Raw genomic sequence first — 27,297 nt, forward strand, 5'->3', positions numbered from 1 at the left:
TGCCGTGGAACAGACGACCACTACGACAATAATGGACCGCACGTGCGACAGCTGTAATGACAGACGCATGTTAAAGTGACCCAACCTGTACCACGACGGGCCGAGAGGGGAAACGCCGCTACATCAGTGGGGCAGGGGATAGACGGGTGTAAATGAAGACGGAGTCCTACGAGAGACTCATCATTCTTAATGGCAAGGGAGAGAACAATGCGAGGAATTAATTGACGGTGAATCGCACAGACCAACCACGTGACTGAGGCGAGTAAGCGTTGACGAGTTGCACGGGGTGATCAATACGGGAGGGCGAGTAATGAATGTAAGACAAGGTTTACTGTGACGTCACACAGCACGTTTGGTTGGTTGTGTTTTAGAGAAGGATGGGGGCGGTGGTGGGATTTACATACAAGCCGAGGTCAAGGCTGGAAACTATGTACTCATATTCTCATATATGAGTTTACACAAATTTCAGAACAGTTGATAAGAAACTATACAATATTCATTTTTTGAACAGTATTTTTCATCAACGCCAACGCTATAACTCCGATACGCTGACTAAAATAGCCCGTATTTCAAATGTAAAATTTTTCATAAAGTCCATTAGTCTAAAATAATTTGAAATCTTTAAATGATAGAGCTAGGACCTCCCCAACTAACAGCGCCACCATACGTGCCTAGCTGCCACCAACACACAAAGACCGTATTCATACGCCAGGATACCAAAGGACTACTTCATCAGGCAGGATAGTACTCCGCGAGCACGTCAGAAATAATCCATTAGCTCAAACCCTATTCAAATACTGGTTAACTACTGTTTGATCATCCTCTTTCGGTACTCAACTTTAGCTACCATTGCTAAACACATTGCTTCACGTTCTCTCTATGTCTATTTAAGTACGTGTGTGTGAGGGAAATATATGTATATACACTAATAATGTGTCTGTACTAGTCTTATATATATATAAATATATATATATATATATATATATATATATATATATATATATATATATATATATACTGATCAACACACAAAGGGAGCAAACTGCGAACAGCATCAGTCAGAAATGAGTGAGTGCCCCACGTTACGTTGAGCAGGCACACAATGAAATCGTGACCTCTAAAACAAGCCTAGCTCCAGCCAATATCCCTTTCTCTATAGCAGGCGGGACGAGAACGTAAAACTCCCTGACTTCATTTATAATTTACAGGAAAAACCTACTCAATAATTCACGGCTTTTCATAAATGGCGCTTGCTGCCCGGGGCCTAGGCTATGGTTACAGGATTAAGCTAGAGGTTGGGATAGTTAGGATTTTGCCAAGTTATAAGAACAGAGGAGGAAAAACCTTATTTTTGTCTGGTTTTTTTTTTAAAGAAATTTTTTTTATTGATAAAAGCTTTATAATCCATCGTGAGATTTGTGTGAGTAAATAGGATGGAAGTCTTAAAATAGGAACGGGAAAATAAGTCAATTAGATTGAGTCATGATGGATAACAAGATAAAGGAGTCACAATCACCATTATGATGTAGTATTTACAACATGTGTGCGATGTGATCTAAATACAACATAAAACCACTTATTAACATTACATGTATTAATTCACAAAATAACAAATATCAACAATATATCATGTATTCTTTTTTTTTGACGTACTTATTGTTAATTTTCTATTTGTACATAATATGTAATTGTCTTTATGACGTAGAATGCTATATTAAATATAAAGGCGTCGTTATTAACCATTGGTGTTAAAATAATCAAGTTACAAAAACCCTGTTCGCCATGATATGCGTGATAAACTATTTTTTTTAAAGCAATACTTTTTTGAAAATATTATTTTCACCTCTTTAAAAATAAATTACCTTACTTTGAAGACTAAAGGCCAATGTGCTTTTTTTTATTAAAATACTTACTCTTCCATGCTGATAATGAACCCTATTTTCCCCCGCAACAAATGTTGGTAGTTATGGCCTAACAAACTCGATATATATAGCCTACATCACCAGCACAAGTTTTTAGCAGTGCCACTAAACAATAAAAAATACTTTTCCCCCCAGATTTTTTCTCAAATTTTTCATGAAATGCAACCAGAACTGTCTGAAGAATGCTGGCAATCCCAGGGACATGAGGCGGTTTCAGGTTAGTTGTTTTACCTGTAAAATAACGTTTTACTGTGTGCTACCTGCCTTATGCTGACCACGTGATGACTGCCGGTGTTGGTAGATTTCAATTCTTTCTACTTCCGTCTATGTTGCTACCTGACATATCCTGGACACGATGCTTCATCTCAAATCTTTTTTTGGACAATAATACTTGTTTTAATTTTTTTTCGATTCCACTTCTCGATTCTTTTGTCGACCATTGGTCGATTCTTCTTTGTAGGATTATACTCTTTTTTTCTGTTAACAATTAATTCTATATCTTAATTATTCTATATACCTCTTTACGCATTCATTTTCCCCATTAAAAGGGCCAAAATAATATTTTAATCACCACAGTTAACTTAGAGAAAGTGTGTAAGTGATTGATCCCTTTCTATTTGCGTCACACAATTGATCATTTGATCTCCGCAGGTCGCCATCTCCACGTCCACAGCCATAGACGGCCCCTTGCTCGCTGTATCTGACAACATGTTTGTACACAACAACTCCAAACATGGCCGCCGTGCTAGGCGCCTGGATCCCACTGAAGGAGGTGAGTCTTAGAAGTTGGTACCTGGTCACATGTGGGGGTGGGGTGGGGTAGGGTGGGGGGGGGGGTCAGCAAACATGGCCGCCTGGACCCCACTGAAGGAGGTGAGTCTTAGATGTTGGTGCCTGGTTGGTGGGGGTTGGGTGGGGGTGGGGGGTCAACAAACATGGCCGCCGTGCTAGAAGTCTGGACCCCTCTGAAGGAGGTGAGTCTTAGAAGTTGGTACCTGGTCACATGTGGGGGTGGGGTGGGGGGAGGGGGGGGGGGGTCAGCAAACATGGCCGCCGTGCTAGACGTCTGGACCCCACTGAAGGAGGTGAGTCTTAGAAGTTGGTACCTGGTCACATGTGGGGGTGGGGTGGGGGTGGGGGTCAGCAAACATGGCCGCCGTGCTAGACGTCTGGACCCCACTGAAGGAGATGAGTCTTAGAAGTTGGTGCCTGGTTGGTGGGGGTGGGGGAAGGGGTCAGCAAACATTGCCGCCGTGTCTGGTATCTGGGCCCAAGAAAATTGAGTCTCAGAAACTGGTTTTTGAAAGTCTCGGGTGGCTGTTCGTGGAGTAATTATTGGTAGAGGCGCGTGGGACAGGGGCAAGTATACGACACGCATGTTTGATGTTCCTCCAGCCGTGAGGTTACGTGCGGTTGTATGCGTGGGTGTCAGGCAGGTTCATAGCTTAGTCATGAGATGGCGGGGTGTGCGGGGGAGGGGGTGTATGTGAGTGTATGTAAGTGTATGTGGGTGTATGTGGGTGTATGTGGGTGTATGGATAGATGGAGATGGTGAGGGGTATATGCCAAGAACATCCCGGATACAGCTATACTTAAATGTGTGCAAGCCATTGAGACGGAAAATACTTAAAACATTTCAACGAAAAAGCCACAGAATCCTAAGAAATGTAAAGAAAAAGTATTGTGTTTAGTTGCTGAAATAATAATTAGTAGGTTAATTATAAATCCATGGTAGAAAATAATCGATCTTTTATGTCAATTGTTTTTTTGGGTTTTGATGTAAGGCAACGCATGAATGTTCGATCAATTAGACGCTTAACGACAGTCAGTTGTGGCGTAACACAAAAAACCTGATGAATTAATAGAGTGGAAGTTTAATGTCAAGAAAAGTTTAAGATGGGATTATCAATATTCTATGTATAAACGAGTTTGTGATTTTTGTCAATTAGACATCAGCGTCTTTTCTTGATAGGAAAACATAATAGATTCAATGAAACAGAGCTTCGTAAACAAGAAATTATTTGGCTTTTTGTCTGGTCATTTTATCTGGCATCAACGTTAGCAGTCAAAAACCTTTGCTGTTAGCAAATATCTTATCCTAAAAAAATGTAAATGCGAGTTCGTTGAACATACGTTCAATACCTTAATGTTCAATTAAAATAGACTAAATATTCTATCATTTTTAGGCCATTATCCCTTCTGCTTTTTACATCACCGATTGACCTAATTTTCATGGCTTTGATTTAAAATATTCCAGCTCAGTCCGCTTCTATTACTTCCGGAGCGCATTGTTTTTATTCTATAACCGGATTCTAGGTTCATCTATTATTACTGCACCGAGCAATATTTGCATTACGGGTATAGTGCAGCGTACGGTTAAAGCTATAAAAGTAGTGGGGAAAAAAATCTCACAGCACAAATAATATCGCTGAAGTTTTATTGAAAATTCTTCGAATATTCGGTGATTTATTGAAGTGTACATTCTAATCTAAATGTATGTCTATGTAAAAAAAAAAAATTATGTATATACAGACGGATGTTAAAAAAATGTAGGCATATAAAAGAAACATTTCTTGCATTTTCTCAAAATGAAATATTTTTCAGACTAAAAAATAAAACATGTTCGCTTATTTTTTTATACTGGTGTAAGAATATTAATAACTTTATATTCGAGATATACATGATATAAATGCTGCGTATAACATTGTTAGAATGAATGTATAATTAAATTAGAATGTTTCCTGAGAGGGATATTGAGATGAAATTTGAAATGCTTTGGATGTTGGGAATGATTTTATCACAGATTTGATTTACTGTATGTACGAGGCTTTATATAACCTAATTAGCCTTTCGAATTCCAATTAGAATTTTTCCCCCCAAAATTTAGGAGTTAGAATCAATAAAAAAAAATATGCCATTGATGACAGAAAGAGAAAGTGTGTACCAAAAGTGCAAGAGTGTAAAAGAATCTGTTTAGTGTAGCTAGTGTATAACAAGTGTGTAGCTAGTGTGTGCCAAGTGTGTAACTAGTGTGTACTAAGTGTGTAGCTAGTGTGTAATAAGTGTGTATCTAGTGTGTACTAGGTGTGTAGCTAGTGTGTACCAAGTGTGTACCAAGTGTGTAGCTAGTGTGTACCAAGTGTGTAGCTAGTGTGTACCAAGTGTGTAGCTAGTGTGTACCAAGTGTGTAGCTAGTGTGTACCAAGTGTGTAGCTAGTGTGTAACTAATGTGTACCAGGTGTGTACCAAGTGTGTACCAAGTGTGTACCAAGTGTGTAGCTAGTGTGTACCAAGTGTGTATCTAGTGTGTACCAAGTGTGTAGCTAGTGTGTACCAAGTGTGTACCAAGTGTGTAGCTAGTGTGTACCAAGTGTGTACCAAGTGTGTAGCTAGTGTGTACCAAGTGTGTAGCTAGTGTGTACCAAGTGTGTAGCTCGTGTGTACCAAGTGTGTAGCTAGTGTGTAGCTAGTGTGTACCAAGTGTGTATCTAGTGTGTACTAGGTGTGTAGCTAGTGTGTACCAAGTGTGTACCAAGTGTGTAGCTAGTGTGTACCAAGTGTGTAGCTAGTGTGTAACAAGTGTGTACCAAGTGTGTAGCTAGTGTGTAACAAGTGTGTACCAAGTGTGTAGCTAGTGTGTAACAAGTGTGTACCAAGTGTGTAGCTAGTGTGTAACAAGTGTGTACCAAGTGTGTACCAAGTGTGTAACCAGTGTTTACAAAATGTGTACCAAGCTTGTATCAAGTGTGCCATGATTTATTTATATCTTGACCCCCCCCCCCTTCCTACCCCGACCCCCCTCCACCCCGACCCCCCCCCATGTGTATAAAATCGTTCTACAACTGTCGCCTTGTTTATCCGGGTATCCTCTCAGCCACCCCCTGCATCAAGGCCATCTGTCCGAGCGAGGGCTGGACTACAGGCGGGACAACGGTCATCCTCATCGGCGACAACTTCTTTGATGGTCTGCAGGTTGTGTTTGGCACCATGCTGGTGTGGAGTGAGGTGAGTACTCACCTTTTAAATAGTCGTTAATTGCAGGTACTGGAATAGGGCTGGTAAGTAGGTCATCAACCAGTTCTACGGCTCAATAAAACCTGAATGAGCCATATGACTGGTTGGTGACCTACTTACCAGCCCTATTACTTTTAAAAATGTTACCTAAGTAGTTAGTAATTAGCCCAGAATCCATATATTTTATTAAACAAAAATGGTTCAAATCGGTTTTAATTTTAAAAAGTATAACAATTAGAATTACAAACCTTAAAATTTATAAGTTTTGTTTCATACATCCATAAAAGTCAATTATCAATTTAAAACTATTTTAGTATTAATATCAGTAAAAAAAAAAAGGAAACACAACCGAAATATAATTTGAGTTCGTTTATGGGGGTTTTGAAAAATTTGCTGCAATTTTTTTTCCTTATGGTGTAAGACGTATAAACTGTTATACTTTTTTGTTTTGGAGTTATAGACATTTGGATTAAAGAGTTACAGTTTTTTTTTGAACTGATGGTTATAGTTATTTAACCGGGAACAGTTTTTAGACGACTAACGCGGCATCTACTGCTGAAGCCCAACCCACCACCTCATTAAAACTAAAACAATGAAATTCCATTGCTACCAGAACTCGGCCAGTTGCTCCCCTTGACGACATGCGATTGGGCGAGTTGAGCCCATGAATCAAACACGACAGTTAACGAAACTCAGCCAAAAGAAACTAGGACACGTAATAAATTTAATGCCTTGCCACCCCTCCCCCGCCCCTCCCCCACCCCTCCCCCACCCTGGTGCCAGCATCTGGCCGTATCGATCTCCCAGTGGTTGTCGGTAAACGACATTAAAGCTCCCCCACCTCCCCTCACACCCCTCACAGACTCAACACCTCGCTTGATTTATTAGGACTAATGTATTAAATAAATAAGGGTTGTATGCCTTATATAGAGGGGAAAAATATTCTTCAAAACCAAAGGGGTTTATGTGTTTTTATTATCCATATTACAATCTTTTTGTACTTATATATTTTGCAGTTGATTACATCTCACTTATTTGTTTTTGCAGTTAATTACATCTCACTTATTTGTTTTTTCAGTTAATTACATCCCACGCGATTCGGGTTCAAACCCCACCCAGACATATTCCTGGAGTTGTGGAAGTAACTTTATCTTATAAATCAAAACAGTTCTGTAAGGGGGCGCCAGGAAGATTCGTGTATACAGGTGAGTGCTAGACAGTAGATGGTGTAATAGGTTAAGGTACAGAACCAAAGAAAGGTCAGAAACCCAAATCACACTGTGTCATACTGAACAAGTTTCTTCATAGCAATACACACTAAAATAGCATACAAAAAGAATAGTGTGCGATGCCATACAAAGTCGAGTCTACTCTCACAATAATCAGCTACTGAAAACAAAATTCTAAAGTTTGAGGTTTACAAATCATAGATACAATATCAGACAAAATTGGACATACTGGTACTGACAAATTCTGGTCTAGAGTTTGATAGTCTTTGGTCGCTAAACTAGACCTAAGGTCTGAATAGTAAAACTTTTGATCGCTTAACTAGACCAAAGGCCTGAATATGATAGTCTTTGGTCGTTAAACTAGATCTAAGGCATGAATAGTAAAGCTTTGGTCGCTAAACTAGACCAAACGCCTGATTAGTAAAGCCTTATGTCGCTAAACTAGACCCAAGGAATGAATAGTACAGCCTTTGGTCGCTAAACTAGACCAAAGACCTGAATAGTAAAGCTTTGGTCGCTAAACTAGACCTAACGCCTGAATATTATACAGCGCAGTATATTATCATTTCCGTCGGGCCGGAGTGTATTGATCCAGCCGTTCCCCCACTCTCTGCTACCATAGAACTCCCCGGTCCGCCCTTTGGGAACCATTACCCGCTGGACCAGGGTCAAGACTTTAGGATGCTGCAGATTGGAACTGCAATAGAAGACGGCGAGTAATAGCAGGACGAGGCTTAGATATCAATTAGAACTGGGGGGGGGGGGGGGGGGGGGACAGGCGGGATTTATAAGACACGTCAAACTGGGCGGCTTACTGTGTCGTCTGATGGGTGCAGTGAAGATGGCGACCTTTGTAGTTTAGTGTGAGTCATGTTTAGTGCACATATGCTCAAGGTCACCGTCAGGTTTCTTCCAGACTTTTTTCTCGGGGGTGTAGGGGGGGGGGACTAAAAATCCCAGGGGGGGGGGGTAGACTCTCTTCGGGCCCCTCACCCCCCGAAGAGATGTTTCTTTTTGTGCTGTGGTGTGTAAATGCGACAATATCCCTTTTTTTTTAAATATCAACTCAGAAAACAAAAGATTTAATAGAATTTGAAATGTTTGATTAACAAGAAAAGTAACATTTATATTTGTTCAAGATCTGAAATGTATGTAAATATCTTTACATTTAACTCAAAAGCTAGATATATTTACTTTCCTGCCCTCACTTTTCTAAACTGTTTCTGTTACAACATCGCCTGATGCCTTGTCTCGCCAACTATTTCTGTTACAACATCGCCTGTGTTGATAGTCCCCTGTCTGGTCAACTATTTCTGTTACAACATCGCCTGTGTTGATAGTCCCCTGTCTGGTCAACTATTTCTGTTACAACATCGCCTGTGTTGATTGTCGGTAGCCTTGTCTAACCAAGCTTTACGGCTAATGTATTGAAACCAGCTTTCACGATTCATAAGGACGGCATGGATGTGTAGCCGAACAAAGAGACGATGTGAATAATGAATGACTTCATAATTTTTTTTTAACTTTTCCGTTTGAAAAAAAACAAAACTTTTAGCTAGAAGGTTCTATGTTGTTTTATTTTTTACTGGAAACTTAATTCGGGATTACCCGTTATATTCCTGAAAGGCATCACGTTTGTGTCGTATAAAAAAAATGAACAGTTGGTTTTTTATCTTTCAAGTAGTGTAGGTTTGTTACGTGACAGTTAAGGAATCGCTAGTCAAAAGACAGGTTTTTTTTTGTTCGAGTTGTGTGCTTTAAGGTATCCTGCCTGCGGGGACAAAATATTGCAGTATTGTTAGGATATCTTGGATACACTGTTCATTGACTCTTCTTCTGCTGCTCTATGGGTGTGTGTGACTCTCTGCCTGCTAGCTGCTCTCTCTCCCGTGACGCCACTTGCTGTGAAGTAGTAAAACACCGACTTGTTCTCTTAGTGTGAGCTCACGGGATCCGTTCTAAAATTCACAACTTCCCACACCTAATTGGGCCTCTATCATGTCCAAAACAAACAAAGCTCGGCTCCGTTTTAACCCTCCGACACCTAGTTTGTAGGTGCGAAAGAGGGACTAAATATAAAGAAACCAAGCATTGATTGTTGAAGAAATATAGGCGTGTATACAAGGGTATTATTGAACCAAATGTCGAATCAATACTGATTGATTTCAATGTACGCAGCCGTGTTACAAAGTAACAAATGTAAACTGTGATGTCATCGATTCAACTTTGACTTTAAAAAAACGATAATTACGCTCTAGGCTAATCAAATTTTAACTCTAAAACATTTTCGCAATTTATTTCTCAATTAAAATAAAATACATGATTTGAAAGACTAATTAACTATTGTTTTATCAAATAAAACAAGTGATTAGAAAGTATAGAGTAGAAAAAGATTGGTCCCCTGTCGTGTTTCTGTTGAATTTAAAGTAAAATTGTGGGTCGCTACTGAGAGGGAATAGAAGTTAATTTTCCGGTTAGGGGGTTGATGAGGGGAGGGCAAGGGGGACAGGGGGTGGGGAGATACTGGCATTCTGACGACAGGATCCGTTGACACACAAACTTAAAAACATTTTTTTTCTTGAATTGGCTGTTCTGAGGGGAGGGGGAGTTACTGGTGGGGGGGGGGGGTGGTCATGGAAATTGAACATGGAAGGGTGAAGAGATGGAGAGAAAAGAAATTAAAAAACGATGGAAAGATAAAATTTGCGACGGAGAGAAAATTGGATCCCAAAACTGGTATGAGGTGTTGTCAAAACGAAACTTCCAAACCGGAAGTGTTTATACGTGTATCGGAAACTTCCGGAATGCTAGACTATTTCTGCATTTGAAAAAATTTTAAATGACGCATTAAGCTACAATAGACAAAAAAAAAAACCCACCACTAAACAGTTGCTTTCACTTCAAATGTCAAATTATAAAATTACTGTGTTTTAATGCAAAGGTTTTGTAAACAAACGCGTTATTTTCTTTTTTTTTTTCATTGTAAAATATGTAAAAATGATACTGGATGGATTGTATCATAAAAAACGCCTACTACAAAGAAACATAAAAACAGCAGCATACACTATCTGTGTTGATACATACACTCTCTGTGTTGGTACATACTCTCTGTGTTGATACATACACTCTCTGTGTCGATACAAACACAAATAGCGAAAGTAGGGAAGACCAGAGACAGGATAAATTAGCCTCACTTGTTCTCTCCTACCCCCCCCCCCCCCCCCCCAAACCCCCACACCCCCCACACCCCCACCCCCACATAGAGCGAACCAACACGATATGTGATCTAGATACCCAACGTTTGCCGGCCAAACCGCGACAGACGCCCGACATGATGGAAGAGGTGCCGGATGGGGATGGAGGGAGGGCTCGGAGACGGGTGGGGATGACAATCTTTTGGGGATGGGGGAGGTGGGCTTGGAATGACAGACAATTTTGAGGTGGGGATGTGGGGGGCTGGGGATGACATACAATCTTTGAGGTGGGGGGGGGGGTGGGGGCGGCAGGAGATGATAGACAATCTAGTGATCAATAAGGGAAGATCGTGTCGCTGTGGAGAGTGTGAATACATTCTATTATAGTCACTAGTCGCCTCCAATATCCACAGCACCGATTCTGTTACTCGCTGAACGGTACCATTTGCAGTACCACCAACAGTACCACTAGCAGTACCACCAACAGTACCACTAGCAGTACCACCAACGGTACCACTAACAGTACCACTAGCAGTACCACTAGCAGTACCACTAGCAGTACCACTAGCAGTACCACCAACGGTACCACTAGCAGTACCACCAACAGTACCACTAGCAGTACCACTAACAGTACCACCAACAGTACCACTAGCAGTACCACTAGTAGTACCACCAACAGTACCACTAGCAGTACCACCAACAGTACCACTAGCAGTACCACCAACAGTACCACTAGCAGTACCACCAACAGTACCACTAGCAGTACCACCAACAGTACCACTAGCAGTACCACCAACGGTACCACTAGCAGTACCACTAGCAGTACCACTAGCAGTACCACTAGCAGTACCACCAACGGTACCACTAGCAGTACCACCAACAGTACCACTAGCAGTACCACTAACAGTACCACCAACAGTACCACTAGCAGTACCACTAGTAGTACCACCAACAGTACCACTAGCAGTACCACCAACAGTACCACTAGCAGTACCACCAACAGTACCACTAGCAGTACCACCAACAGTACCACTAGCAGTACCACCAACAGTACCACTAGCAGTACCACCAACAGTACCACTAGCAGTATCACCAACAGTACCACTAGCAGTACCACCAACAGTACCACTAGCAGTATCACCAACAGTACCACTAGCAGTACCACCAACAGTACCACTAGCAGTACCACCAACAGTACCACTAGCAGTATCACCAACAGTACCACTAGCAGTACCACCAACAGTACCACTAGCAGTACCACAAACAGTACCACTAGCAGTACCACCAACAGTACCACTAGCAGTACCACCAACAGTACCACCAACAGTACCACTAGCAGTACCACTAACAGTACCACTAGCAGTACCACTAGCAGTACCACCAACAGTACCACTAGCAGTACCACCAACAGTACCACTAGCAGTACCACTAACAGTACCACTAGCAGTACCACTAGCAGTACCACCAACAGTACCACTAGCAGTACCACCAACGTTACCACTAACAGTACCACCAACAGTACCACTAGCAGTACCACTAGCAGTACCACCAACAATACCACTAGCAGTACCACCAACAGTACCACTAGCAGTACCACCAACAGTACCACCAACAGTACCACCAACAGTACCACTAGCAGTACCACCAACAGTACCACTAGCAGTACCACTAGCAGTACCACCAACAGTACCACTAGCAGTACCACCAACAGTACGACTAGCAGTACCACCAACAGTTCCACTAGCAGTACCACCAACAGTACGACTAGCAGTACCACCAACAGTACCACTAGCAGTACCACCAACAGTACCACTAGCAGTACCACCAACAGTACCACCAACAGTACCACCAACAGTACCACTAGAAGTACCACCAACAGTACCACTAGCAGTACCACAAACAGTACCACTAGCAGTAACACCAACAGTACCACTAGAGTACCACCAACAGTACCACTAGAAGTACCACCAACAGTACCACTAGCAGTACCACCAACAGTACCACTAGCAGTACCACCAACAGTACCACTAGCAGTACCACCAACGGTACCACTAGCAGTACCACTAGAATTACCACCAACAGTACCACTAGCAGTACCACCAACAGTACCACTAGCAGTACCACTAACAGTACCACCAACAGTTCCACTAGCAGTACCACCAACAGTACGACTAGCAGTACCACCAACAGTACCACTAGCAGTACCACCAACAGTACCACCAACAGTACCACCAACAGTACCACTAGCAGTACCACCAACGGCACCACTAGCAGTACCACCAACAGTAGCACCAGCAGTACCACTAGAAGTACCACCAACAGTACCACTAGCAGTACAACAAACAGTACCACTAGCAGTAACACCAACAGTACCACTAGAGTACCACTAACAGTACCACTAGAAGTACCACCAACAGTACCACTAGCAGTACCACCAACAGTACCACTAGCAGTACCACCAACAGTACCACCAGCAGTACCACCAACGGTACCACTAGCAGTACCACTAGAATTACCACCAACAGTACCACCAACAGTACCACCAACAGTACCACTAGCAGTACCACCAACAGTACCACCAACAGTACCACCAACAGTACCACTAGCAGTACCACAAACAGTACCACTAGCAGTACCACCAACAGTACCACAAACAGTACCACTAGCAGTACCACCAACAGTACCACCAACACCAACACTAGCACTAACACGACAGTTTCCTATCTCCCCCCGCCTCCACACCTCTTGATCTGCATGTCTGTATCAGTAACTTGACTCAAGTTGCAGTGCCCAGAAAAAAAAATAGCCTCTAACACACTAGTACTAGTAGCCAACACTATGTTGCCATGTTTGTCAAATAATCTCGAACCCCCTAGCCATCAGAGATTTTAATAACCAGGCCATTGACCATACACCGACACAATGACGCGATAGATCTGGACCTTTCTTGAGTGTTTATCCTGCCGTATTGATTATTCTATTCTATTATTATTTGGCGGTAGTAACTAGACTGCATTATGTATGAGATGGGTGTTACAATAGAAGTGAACTCAGTTCAATGTTGACGCTACAACGGTTCTCGGGTTTTTCATAATAGGATTGTGTGCCTGGTGACATTCTAGGGAAGGGTTCGTTCGGTTTTAAAACCGTGGCTGTTGTAATGATGGATTAGGGATCAGGCGAGGGTTTAGTCGAGGGGTCAGCTTAGGAGTCAAGGGGTCAGGTTACGAGTCAGGCTAAGAGTCAGATTAGGGAATCACAAAGCTCACAGGCGCGGCTTATTTTCAAAAGACGTAGCCGGATTGGCTGATAGTGTAGCTCACACAGATGCAGGTTCATCCCAAAGTACAGTATCTTTTTGGCTCCAACAGATCCTAATTCACCCTAGAGTACAGATTGTTTAGCTCATACAGATCTAGATCCACCAAGGGTACAGCTGATTTAGCTCCCTCAGATCCAGGCCCAAAGTATATCTTGTTTAGCTCCTACAGATCCAGGTCCACCCACGAGTACAGCTCGTTTAGCTCCTACAGATCCAGGTCACCCAAAATACATCTTGTTTAGCTCCCGAGGTCAACCCAAAATACATCTTGTTTAGCTCCCGAGGTCAACCCAAAATACATCTTGTTTAGCTCCCGAGGTCAACCCAAAATACATCTTGTTTAGCTCCCGAGGTCAACCCAAAATACATCTTGTTTAGCTCCTACAGATCCAGGTCCACCCCCGAGTACAATTAGTTTAGCTCCGACAGATCCAGGTCCATCCAAAATACATCTTGTTTAGCTCCCGAGGTCAACCCAAAATACATCTAGCTTAGCTCCGACAGAACTAGGCCCACCCCCGAGTACAGCTCGTTTAGCTCCTACAGATCCAGCCCACCCAACAACGAAGAAGCAGACGAAGCCGAGGCTAGAGTTCCAGAACCGCCAGAGGGAGATCTCTGATGCCGGGACACGAGAAGTGTCGGAAACTTGAGCCGTTTAATCCAGTCGGGTTGAACTGAGGCTCTCGGTCCGGCCCGGGGACCGGCTTTCTGCGAGTATCTGGGTGCTTTACGTCAATGAGGGGTTAATAGACGCGGGGGTATCGGTGTTTTTTCCGAGCCAGGAGACCGAGGGGGAGCGGGCGGGATGGGCGCTAAAAAAAGAGAACCCTTTCGATTGATTTGTAGTCGCGCCAACGCTTTCCCCACCTCGCGGAGAACCCATTTGCCCATCAACGTTACTTGGGGGTCGTTTCATCCAAGCGAGTTTTTGGTAATTAGAAAAAAGGGACGGCACGCAATTTCTTGCCATCGCCTTAAAATGGGTTGTCTTTCTTCATTAGAAAAAAAAAAGAGAAGAAAACCGGGGAAGAATAAACCTTTAACTGTTCTTTATTATCCCCCCCCCCTTGTCTTGTAGCGACGCTCCAGAAAGCAGGTCTTTGCGGGTGGAAATGAAATGAAATCGTAACCCGATCTTTGTTTGGATATTCGATGAGTGCTTTTTAAAAGGTTGTCATTAATATCATATGAGTTGGATGCCTTGTGTGTTTTTTTTTAATCCGGCTTTTGAATATCGTCTGTCTGTTCTTTCATCTCACGATCTGTCCATTCCACTGAAGCCTCGAAGTTTTCGATTCATCTGCGGGATTTTGAAACTCAAAACTTAAACATGGTACATTAGTTATGTTAAGGCTTTATTATCAGAGTTAAGACTAGCGTTAGGGCATACGACTTGGCGCATTAATTTTCGAGTCAGTCAACATAATACAATCACACAAATTAATTTTGTGTTTTACTTTACTCTATACTGTTCTTTCAAGAACATTTCAGGTATCAAATCTAGCGTGTGTGTTTGTTTTTTCTATCCATTTTTTTTCAAATCATCTAACTACGTAAATTTAATCCAGATTATTTTAATAGACCAGTTGGTTTTCGTAACACAAACTAATGACGAATTAGCATGTGTTATTAAGTTACAAATACATTTAACGGTTAAATTAGCTGAAAAGAAGTATTTTCGTCAACAATGATTACTTTGAGATTTATGCAATACCTACCAAAGAATATTGTCCATTGTCGATGTATCATAGAATGTCCATTGTTATGCGTATCTGTATCTCCCCCCTCCCCCGCCAGCGTTAATGGAGCGCACAGTACGTCATATATAATGTCTATTTTTATCTCCCCCTCCCCAGCATTAACAGAACCTACCATTGACTACGGGTTCCAGAGACTGATGAAGCTCGTCCCCAGACACCCAGGGGACCCGGAGAGATTACCCAAAGTAAGTCAGGTCGTCATGCCGTGACCGGCTTTTATTCTTCCGGCTTCGCTCTCCTCTTTTCTCTCTTACGTATGTGTGTAGCTAGTCTTTAGTCAGAGATTATATTTGATCATTAGCTTTTGTCAAATTATTTTAGGAATAATATTTACACTGTCTTATATATATATATATATATACTTAAATATATGTATAGGCCTATATATATATTTATATATATATAAGTATATATACATGACAATATATATATATATATATATATATATATATATATATATATATATATATATATATATATATATATATATATATATATATATATATATATATATATATATATATATATATATATATATATATATATATATATATATATATATATATATATATATATATATATATATATATATATATATATATATATATATATATATATATATATATATATATATCACATCACGTGACCCCCGTTCCTAATCCTCGTGTACCTCCACCAGGAAATCATCCTCAAGAGGGCAGCAGACTTAGCCGAGGCCTTGTACAGCATGCCTAGAAACCCCAACCAGCTTTCCCTCCCCACCCCCCGGTCCCCGGCCATGAACAACCCGGCCATGTCAGGGTTTAACGCCTACCCCAGTCAGCTGGCTGTCAGTGTTGGTGACACTGGGGTCAACGGTCAGTGGGATGAAGGTAAGTGTTGACATGTACCTGTCTCAGTTGACGCGTCTTTCGCTGTGTTTAAGTTACCTTCATGTCAGTTAAACAGTAGAATAGGGCTGGTAAGTAGATTACCAACCATTTCTACGGCTCAATAAAACCTGCATGAGCCATAGAACTGGTTGGTGACCTACTTACCAGCCCCATTACAAGGAGTATTCGTGTTACCGGTGTATCAAAATAGACTCCTCTGAAAATAGGTGGGTTAGGTTGATAGTAGTAATGTGATATTATGTTTAGATGTAGGTTCAAAAATTAGGGTTAAAGACACGGTAGGACTTGGGTTAGTGTTTGGGTTAGGTTGATGGGTAATGTTGAAATTAGCCAGTTATGTTGGTATTAAGTTGATTACCAATAACCTAACACCCCTTAATAAACTAGAGTCTATTAAAGAATACGGGTATAACTCGCAATGTTTTCTACTGAGAGATTCACAATTTGTTTCTTTAAACAGCGGGCTACAACAGATCTCAAAGCTCAAGTGTTTCACCAAGAGGGTACGGGTCCAATGGTTCCACCCCCCACAGCGTCAATGGGGGCTACGGAGCAGCGCCAACTATGAACGGTTACCATAGTGGGCCGGGTCCACTTGGAAATATGGGTAAGTCAGGATGGTTTCATACATTTTATCATATCTGATAAACTACACAGGTTCGGCCACCTAAAGTAAACTAAGTCACTGATATAACAGTAACAGCTACATAAAATCATGGCTGTATCAAACTCCAATTCCAAGGATCTAGGGTTAAATAAGACACTTCTAAGTTTAAAGAGATTTACTAAAAGTTTTGTATTTAATTTTCCAGGTTTAGACCACTTCCTGCGAGACGAGGCTAGCCGGATTGGTGCTGGTAAGTCACGTGATCATTCACTTGTTTTGTAGCTACCCCTTGCAATTTTTATTGTCATTTCTTTCTATATGTGCACTTTGACAGTCCGCTTATTCACGCTATAAAAGATATAGGCAAATAAACCAATCAAAGTCGATCGTTAGAAAATAAAGATTTATAGTTTTATCTGTGTGACAAAACAAATTACAAATACAATAAAAATATGAGAATAAAATCGGTTTAAATTGATATTTTTAGAATTAAAATCAATTTTTTAAAATGAATTATTTTCAAATCAATTAGGCTCAAATTTATTTACATTAAATGCTAAAACAATTAATTTGAGAATTCATTAAATATAAATCTTGGTTAACTACACAAATAATTTAACGATAAATTATTTAAATAACTGTTTTAAAAAAATAGCATGTTATGACTTTGGCTGGTTCAATGGTTTTTAAACAACGTTTAGATTCGTTATTTAATTGTACTTTTATAGCTCATGGTTTTCTTTATTATTTGCTTTTCGCTTTCTATTTTTGTACTCTTCTATTATTTTCATTTTACAATTTTTGCAGTTCCGCCCCACACCTCCCCTTCGGTGCCCCCCAACTCTATCCACCCCTCGGGTCTAACCTCCGTCCCTGCTGCAGTGTCCACGGCACACGGGCAGGGTATCTTCTCCTTCCCCCACAGCGGTAAGCAGAAGAGCGCCTTCGCCCCTGTGTACTACAGGCCCGGGTTCAGCCCCCCTCCCCTGATGGCGGGCTACCAGGGCCACCATGGAGGCTGGATGACGTCGGCCCCGTTTAACTCGTGTTAGATGGGAACTCAGTGTATGTTTTCATTTTATCAACTATTTGCATGGACACCGTTTTTTGTTGTTGTCTATCAACTTTTTGCATGCGTCAACGCTACTCTATGAACCATTCCTTCTATTTCTGTTACTGTGATTAGATTTAATTATTTTACATGTCAAAAACAAATTAACTAATATAACTGATAAATATGTAGCAACAAATAATTGAAAGACCATTGATAAAATAGAAAAGTTAAAAAAAAAAACACTGCAAGAATCTGTTTGCCTATTTCCATTATAATTTTGCATGGGTAACATGTGTGTTGTAAACCTTTCTTTTTTTTTTACTTTTAATAGTCGAAATCAACAACTTTGATTTGTAGACACTACTGGTGAAATTATTTCAACATGCTACAAGAAGTAACATCTAAAAAATATGTATTAGAATTGCAAACATTGAACTCGAGACTTAGATAATTCACCGCATTAGAACATCGCCAAAGCCGCATTAACTGATGTCAGAAAAACCAAACCAAACTAGCATTGACATAAGGGTATTAGCCTTGGTGTTAAATATTTAACAGACACGATCAATACACGACACTCAACCTTCTCGTATTAGCGATCCAAAATGATTACACCAATACCACCCCATATCCATCATCCAGATAATCCACGTCAATCTGAAAACTTGTTTTACATAGTCCATTCAAAACACCCCCACCAGACATACCACCATCCAAACCTACCATCCACACTAAACTCATAACCAACCATCCAAACCTACCATCCACACTAAACTCATAACCAACCATCCAAACCTACCATCCACACTAAACTCATAACCAACCATCCAAACCTACCATCCACACTAAACTCATAACCAACCATCCAAACCTACCATCCACACTAAACTCATAACCAACCATCCAAACCTACCATCCGCACCAAACAGCCATCCAACCTACCATCCACACCAAACAACCATCCAACCTACCATCCACACCAAACAACAATCCAACCTACCATCCGCACCAAACAACCATCCAACCTACCATCCGCACCTGACTCTGACAGCAATACACATCCTCAACCACACTTCCTTCACAATCCTCACACACACACACAAACTAAACACACACAATCTTAAACACCAGCTCACACAACTAAAACAAAAACATATTAAAACCACCAAAACAAGCTCCTTCCACAACTTCACCGCTCCACTTATCAACACCCACACATAACCACAACCACACACCAACACAACCACACGCCAACATAATCAACAATCTTTTACCACAATCATGACTAAACTTACCTACTCTACTTATCAACACACCCACACATAACCACAACCACACACCAGCACAACCACACGCCAACACCATCAACAACCATTTACCACCTAACTGCTCTATTTATCAACACACTGCATACATCACCACAACCACAACCACCACCAAATACCCCTTACCTGGAGCATAACTGCACCTAACTACTCTACGCATCACCACATCCAAACACCAGCACACATCACCACACAAACCACAACACCTCTCACTCTATCTCCCCACGACTTATAACTTAAAAACATCACTTCTAACCAAATAACAAAAAACTGTAGCTTTAAAAATTAAAACTAATTGGACTTGTTAGTGTATGGACTGGGGTCGATCCTTGCTGCCGTCATCACACAGGATGCATCTCAGCATTGTTGTGATAGTAAACTTCAGACTGTGAAGAGTGGGACAAAAAAAAACGAAAAAAAGATTTTTCGAGAGTGGAAAATAAACCTGATATCGATTTTTTAACACATCGTTAATGCATGCACAGGCTGGATTATAAAATCAACACTGCTTTATAAAGTGGAACACAATTTTTCTGGAACTGTCGCATATGATTAAATTATTTTTGCGTGTTGATCTTTTGATTAGGGGGATGTTGATTTATCAGCGTCCAAGTTAAGTTTGGTTATGAATTCATCTTAACCTCACACCCGGGTTAACTTGGATTATTTAATTTACAGCTTTATCAAATTATCTAAACAGCCATGGTCTTAAGATCAAGGAATTTTAAATTAGATTTATATAACCGGGTTTATCGTTGTTTGATGAGATTTATTTTTTTGTTTATTTTCAGGTATGGGTGGAATAGTCGGCTCCCCATTCTCCAGTGTAAATCCTTTCGGCCTTCCAACTTGTGGCACCCAGTCGGCCTATGGCGGCTCCATAGTCTCCCCAGCCAAGTAAATCTGGACTTTAGGGGAGATCACGTGACTCTTTACTTACACGGGGCACGGGAGAAATCGTTTGTTTCTAGAGGTCTCCATGACAACGGCGTTGTCCTGCGGAGATTGACGTGCGTGAGTTGGACACAGGAAAGTACAGAGCGACCCCAGGTCAACACAACACAGCGACCTTGACCGTGGGGGAAGTGGCTAACCTCGGAGATTTGAATTCCCAATCGCCCATCAGTATTGATTACAAACCATTTGAAGCCTGGTCATGTGAAGTCAACAAAATAAAGGCATAAAAAATACAGGCTTTCAAGAACACACAAACACCCTAAAAATACTGACATCTAGTCAATATACTGACATCTAGTCAAAATACTGACATCTAGTCAATATGCAGCCCTGGGTGTATGACAATATCTTCTCATCAATAATTTCAATGACAAAACCTTATTTTGTGTTGTTTTTTTTTATCATTGAAAACATGCCTCTGTTGAGAAATATTTGCGTTATTCGTTTCTGTTTGATGCTGGTATACTACATGAACTGAAGAAAACAAATATCCTACATTATACTGGAGGATCTTACCTGCGGCTTTACTACTTAAATTCTACATGTCGACGTCTTCAAAATGTCGACTTCGTTCATGTGTCGTTTTGCTTTCAAGAACTTGACTTCATCTATATTTCGACTAGATAGTCTAGCCTCTGGGTATTGACTCCTAGATGTCGAGATTTAGAAATATCAACCCAAAGATTGACATCCTTTGTTGCTGTCGTGAAATGTGTGGTGTTGTTTCTGTGTTTCTGTGCATTGGAGTCTTCATTCTTCACAAGCGAATACTCCGTAACAGGAAAGTGACATTGTTATTGGATGTACTGGAGTGTATTATTGTGTCGGATAATGCAGCTATAAAACAGAAGGAGCTGGAAGTATTTTAAAAAATCAATCTTGATGAGTTTCACAACGCTGTTTTATTTTATTGGCCTCTAAAACATGCCAACATTTTTAATATGTGTACAATCTATAGCGAAACCTGGTGCATAAGTTTTGATTGTATTTTTTACTAACGGTTAAGGCTTGACTGCATTGCATTATCTATTTGTTTAAAACCTTATTAGTTTGTGAATAGCGCTTCAGATTATTAGCTTTATCTCAAGATGGGTTAGCTTAGAAGTGCAAACAACTGGTTTTATATGAAGATGTGCTAGTTTAGAAAGTGCAGGCAATTGGTTTTATATGAGGATGGGCTAGTTTGGAGAGTTCAGAAAAAATGGCTTTATCGCGAAGACATACAAGCTTAGAAAGTTAGTTTACATACATACATTGGTTAAAGGTAATATTTAAGAGCGTCGAAGCTGGTCATAGATACCCTAGAACTATGACATGAATGTAACTTTCTAGCTTAATCCTAACAAATGTCTAACCTACTTTGATTCTTCCCATGCATTGTTACTGCTGTTAAACAGTCGAAACACGGTTCTCCAATACAAGGAAAGTAAAATGTAATTACATTTTGTATGTGTGTATGTGTGCGGGCCTGTGCGCCTGTGCAGTTAAAACGTGAGTAGTGAAGCGATCACATGATACCACTCGTTTAGTTTTAGCATTGATTTTCTCGTCTAGTCAGACTTAACAAGAAGCGAGTATTATTTTACATTATTTTTTTAAAATAAAATCGTACTAATATCTTTATTATAATTATAATTATTTCTATTTGTACATTAAATTAAATGTCGTACTCTAATTAAAAAATGATATTGTTTATAATCATAATGTATAATACTGTGCATACAAACCAAACATAATGTAAACTATAATACTCATAAGTTCATGCATAAAACGTGTGTAATTAACATTTTTTGAAGATATTCGATGATGCTGATCAATTAAATGCATATGTAAATATTTATGGAAACGTGACACGAGATATGACGTCACATTGGGTTTTTTGTGTGACGTTTTCTGTGTCACGAGAGAGAGAGAGACAGAGAGGTAGAGAGAGAGAAAGCGAGTGAAAGAGAGAGAGGTAGAGAGACAAAGAGGTAAAGGTTTGGGGGTGTATGGAATAGAACGCAACTAAGTTGCAAGGGCTCAAAGCGTGAATAATGATGTTGTGCTTTTTTTAAATTACTCTGTAAAAAGAAAAATTAAAATAGTATTTTAGTTGTTGTTATGAAAATGGTGGTGGGTTGTGGGAAGTGGGGGGGGGGGGGGTAAGAAGAGCTATGTAGGTTAATGGTAAAAGTAAGCAATACAACCATACCCGGAAATAGATTTTCCTAGTCTTATAACGCATACACAAAGCTGATGAATGTCATTCAACTAAATTAAAGACTTTCTGTTCCCAATGTCTTGACGAACGGCAAAGATAAGCGAATAAAATACGTTGTAGGTTTATATTAATTGGATAACCATCACAAAATAACATCATGCCAAGCTACTGCCAAGGTTAAAGTTTACTTTTTTAAAAAGTGTTTTATAGTAGACCATTCCCTTCCCATTTCCCTCCCCTGTTAGTCTTTAGTCCCTGGTTTAGTGTCTGGTATCATTTCATAGTTATTATTGTTTTATTATACAGTCGATCAAGTCAGTTTAACAGAAGCAAAATGTTTCCAGTAATAGATAGTTTTTCTTCCACTTTATAACAGTAAAAAAAAAATTTCCCTAATCAATTTTGCGTAAAAAAAAAATCTTTGTCGAAACTTTAAAAGCAATTTAGAACTGAGTGGAGGAACGAATGGTTCGTTAAGTTTAGAAAACATCGGTACTGATTTCCAGGATATTACGGGTAGCATTAAGGGTTTTATGTAAGGTCACATTTAGAAGATGTCGTATATGGTCACATTTAGGGCGTTGAGTTGTGTGGTCACTTTTAGAGCGTTGAGTTGAATAGTCACATTTAGAAAGTGATTTGAAACTGAAGGTTATGTCTATCAGAATGCAAAAACGACCCTATATACTGCAATATCATTATTTGCAATTTTCTTTTCGAAAAGATATAGATCTAACCACATTCAATACAGCTGAATGTTTTTTTAAACAGCTGAATGTTTTTTTAACAATTAGTTTGCTAATTTTGTAAAATAAAAGGGGTGGGGTGTTAGCGGGTTTATGCACGTTTTGAGATGACCGTATGACTGCCTGGGTGTGTAAGAAAATTGTGATAAATTATGGGTGAGTTGTCAAATGAAGAACTGTTTCATGCTTTAAAATAAACACATATTCATTATGTACATTCATGTTTTTCTTCCGTCATGGTCTAACACGATGGCAAACTAAAGCTGAGATAATAAAAGAATGGATGTACTTGTGTAGGTGATAATGTACTTGATTGTGTACGTGATTGTGTACTTGACTGTGTACTTGACTGTGTACTTGACTGTGTTCTGTGTAGAGTCTGCACGTGATTTGAAATGAGGGAGTAGCCAGGTTGAAACTGGCACAAGTGAATACAATAAAATTTTTATGAAATAAAATTTTTAAAATACAAAACTGAGTTCATTATTTAAAATTATTTAATGTGATTTTTGTTGCGTCTGTCATGTTGGTGATGATGTACTACTTAATGATGCAAGATCGTGGCTGGAAGTTAGTCTATTTTTGTCTAAATTGTACCAAAGGATGTAGAAACTACCTTGATATATCTGGATTTTTTCTGATAATGGTTTGTATTTACTGATCGACACACAAGCTTGCCTGTCTACATAAAGCAAGTTTGATAATTTTAATCTAGCGAAACCCAGATAACTTCAGGGCCTACTGAATTATACGTAGCAGCTTCATGTCCTGTGGGATCATGTATCTGTTGTATCCTCAGAACGTAATTTAGGATTTTTTAAGGATATCTTTTGGGGTATCAATGGGGTCAGAAATATTTTGGTCGCAGGGGTCATCTTCTCATTGGACAGAAGCAAGGGATGGTCAGCAACATTTCTAAGTATTGGTCAACACAGTCCAGCATAAAAACTTGGCAGATAACACAGACGCTTCAAAACTAAAAGTTAAAAAACAATAGACCTAGATTTAATGAAAAACTGGGGAATTTTAAAAACTTACCAAAAACAAAAATGTTAAACTAATATTGTATTTCTTTAACTAAACGCATTGGTAAATCCAAAATAACCAAGGAATATAATGGTAATATTTGCAGTTGACCTGTCGTCTTACTAAGTCGTGCACTAGGACTAGGGCAAGGCTATTTGGGCAACTCAGTCCTGAGGTATTTTCATTAACTGTTCCGTGTTTGTTTTCTCCCCGGCAGAACAAAACGTACGTTTTAGTATTGTTAAGACACGTAAATTATATTAAAAGCATACCAGTTTATTCAATACAACACAGTATAGACTAGTAAAGTACCTTGGAATAGTCAGACCTATGTGAATATTTTTCCATGGACCTCTACATAAATTACTGTAAAATAACGTGTATGTGTTAAAAACATATTCTCTCGGTCCTACAATTTACAATGTAATTAAATAGCTCCAGTATAATATTTCTAATCTCGTAATTAGTGTTTTACAATATTAATGTAGAGGGTCAATACATCAAACATCTTTTTATACTCTGCTATAAATAATAATATAATTTGATATAATGTATATAACTTGATATAATATATTCAAACGTATAAAAACAAAGGAAATAATTGTGTAAAAAACGTGGAATATCAAGAACAAAAAAAAAAAGAACACTGGCCTTCAACAATTCTCCGCCATTTTCTTTCCATGCTTATCTCCCTTCTGATTGGTCAACTCCAAGATCAGATTTTTTTTAATTTAAAAAAAAAGCAAACGAATGCATATCGCAATTAATTCAAAATTGTAAAAAAAATGAATGAATTATAACCAAAGATTGCTAGAGAAAAAAAAATGACACACATGTCAAGTACGGATGTCAATGAAAGATGCCCCGGTATGAAATCGGAGCGTGCATAGATTCTTCTCCATGTTAATTTTTAAAAATTACAATTTTTTACAACATACCTCAAACGTGGCGTTTATTTTTTCCACAAACTTGAATGACGTCAGGCTAAAGTCGTAATTGCATTATTAATAGCGACACACGAGAATCGCGCTAATCTCTCGTGTCTACGAGAAGAGAAATGGGGGTTGGAGGTCGAGGCTATGTCGTGAATTGAGAAGAAACTTTAACTTTAAGCATACGTTTTTATTTTATTCTATTTTTTTTTTGCAATAATCTGACATTTTACCTCCCTTTATATTTTTGCCTCCCCTATCACCAAATCCTAGCTTTTATTTTCAAAAGTTAATTCCCTTTTAAAAAACATCACAAGGTAGTTTGAAATGCGAAACAATCAATAATTTCCCACAGAATGCATTGCTTTTTTTTTTTAGTCTTCCGCGCGTCACACTGTCCCTGCGATTATCATTAAACCGATAGGTCACCACCCTAATTAAATGTCTACTGTTTCACGCTCCATTGATCTCACTCCCCTAGCTTCCATTATCTTTTCTTCGTACCCAGATCTCATTTCTCTCACGGCTGACGTAGACCAATAGCCGAAACGCCCCTGCTTTTTATGATCATGTTCTCCCACTTTTGAAGGTCGTGTTTAACCTGTCTTGTGTTACTCACTTTTCCCACCCCTCCCACTTTAGGCGACACACATGAATTTTTTTTATATTAACCAGTTATACACAGGTATAACTGTCTTGTCAAGATCTTGACGCCTATAATCGTGTATCTTGCTTTCTTTAAATGCAAGTAAGGGTATATATATATATATATATATATATATATATATATATATATATATATATATATATATATATATATATATATATATATATATATATATATATATATATACTTGTTATTACCTATATACCACTTATATCACGTATATCTCTTATTTGTAATAGTAAATTACATCCTTATGTAAATGTATATTTATAATATGTGTGATTAATATCACTGCCCTTTCTTCTGTTGAATGTATGAATCCAATGCTACATTGTGTTCAATAAAGGATCACGACATTTAACTAGGGTAGGTAAAAATAATCACACACAGAAAAAGAACCGACTCTTTTTTCTGAAGTACCTAAAAATATAATTATCTATTTCGGGGGCAGGGGTCATTATAAAATTAATCTTAAATTAAAAAGGAAAAAAAAAAACTCTAAAAATATTTTAATCTGAAATGAAGCAGTGGGCCATACAATTTGAATTCAAGCTGATTATAATGAAGCACTTTACAATGCTCGCTGTTGCGCTACAGAACAATACAGCGTTAATGAATGGCATTTCTGCGTGCGTGCGGCACAACTTTTCCCTTAGAAATTGGCATGGGTTGGTTGGACTGTATTGAACAGTTGAAGGCGGAGTATTGAAAAAAAATGTTGTTTGAATCTACCAGCGAGAAGGATAATCTTAATTAATTCAGATAATAAACTCGTGCTGTGTTTTGATTAAAAAATATCGAGCTGTTATTTGTAATAGTAGTTTAATCTTGTTTATTATTTAAGTATAGTGTTTTAATTTTTTTTAAATAATTTTTTATTTTCTTCTCGAATTATTTGAAGATCTTAATATAATTTCTAAATGTTTCTGGCTTATTATTTTTTAACATGAGATCAAAGTTCCGTACAAAAATTTGATGTCTAGTTTCGCCTTGAGTTGAACATTCTCTCTTGACTACACTCACTATTGTTAAGGCAAAACTTTAAAGCTGACTTCATTAGTTAATATTAACGTATTCCACCAAGTATATGTCATTCTAGCTGGTACTTGGCCTTCCACAAAACATATTCCCATCTAACTAGTGCCCTAACATCCACCAAACTTATGCCCATCTAACTAGTGCCCTAACATCCACCAAACTTATGCCCATCTAACTAGTGCCCTAACATCCACCAAACTTATGCCCATCTAACTAGTGCCCTAACATCCACAAAACTTATGCCCATCTAACTAGTGCCCTAACATCCACCAAACATACGCCCATCTAACTAGTGCCCTAACATCCACCAAACATATGCCCATCTAACTAGTGCCCTAACATCCACCAAACATATGCCCATCTAACTAGTGCCCTAACATCCACCAAATATATGCCCTACTCACA

The 27,297-nt window shown here is 39.3% G+C and overlaps 1 protein-coding gene across 2 annotated transcripts in view; it reads left to right on the top strand.

The window, feature by feature from the left end:
• Nucleotides 1-22,355, top strand: part of LOC131937744 (transcription factor COE3) — a 48,500-nt gene extending 26,145 nt beyond the window's left edge. For both annotated transcript variants that reach the window (XM_059295360.1, XM_059295361.1), the window contains exons 8-16: nucleotides 2,058-2,139; nucleotides 2,574-2,694; nucleotides 5,797-5,927; nucleotides 7,015-7,141; nucleotides 15,541-15,629; nucleotides 16,124-16,316; nucleotides 16,798-16,944; nucleotides 17,150-17,194; nucleotides 20,115-22,355. In XM_059295360.1, the coding sequence (XP_059151343.1) occupies nucleotides 2,058-2,139; nucleotides 2,574-2,694; nucleotides 5,797-5,927; nucleotides 7,015-7,141; nucleotides 15,541-15,629; nucleotides 16,124-16,316; nucleotides 16,798-16,944; nucleotides 17,150-17,194; nucleotides 20,115-20,224 (1,045 nt within the window). In that variant the 3' untranslated portion in view covers nucleotides 20,225-22,355. The remainder of the gene's footprint in view (nucleotides 1-2,057; nucleotides 2,140-2,573; nucleotides 2,695-5,796; nucleotides 5,928-7,014; nucleotides 7,142-15,540; nucleotides 15,630-16,123; nucleotides 16,317-16,797; nucleotides 16,945-17,149; nucleotides 17,195-20,114) is intronic.
• The last annotated feature ends 4,942 nt before the right edge of the window (nucleotides 22,356-27,297 follow it).

Source organism: Physella acuta, unplaced genomic scaffold (genome assembly GCF_028476545.2).
Source record: "Physella acuta isolate Inbredline_101_S28 unplaced genomic scaffold, ASM2847654v3 ptg000220l, whole genome shotgun sequence".
In the NCBI taxonomy this organism is placed as follows: Eukaryota; Metazoa; Mollusca; class Gastropoda; family Physidae; genus Physella; species Physella acuta.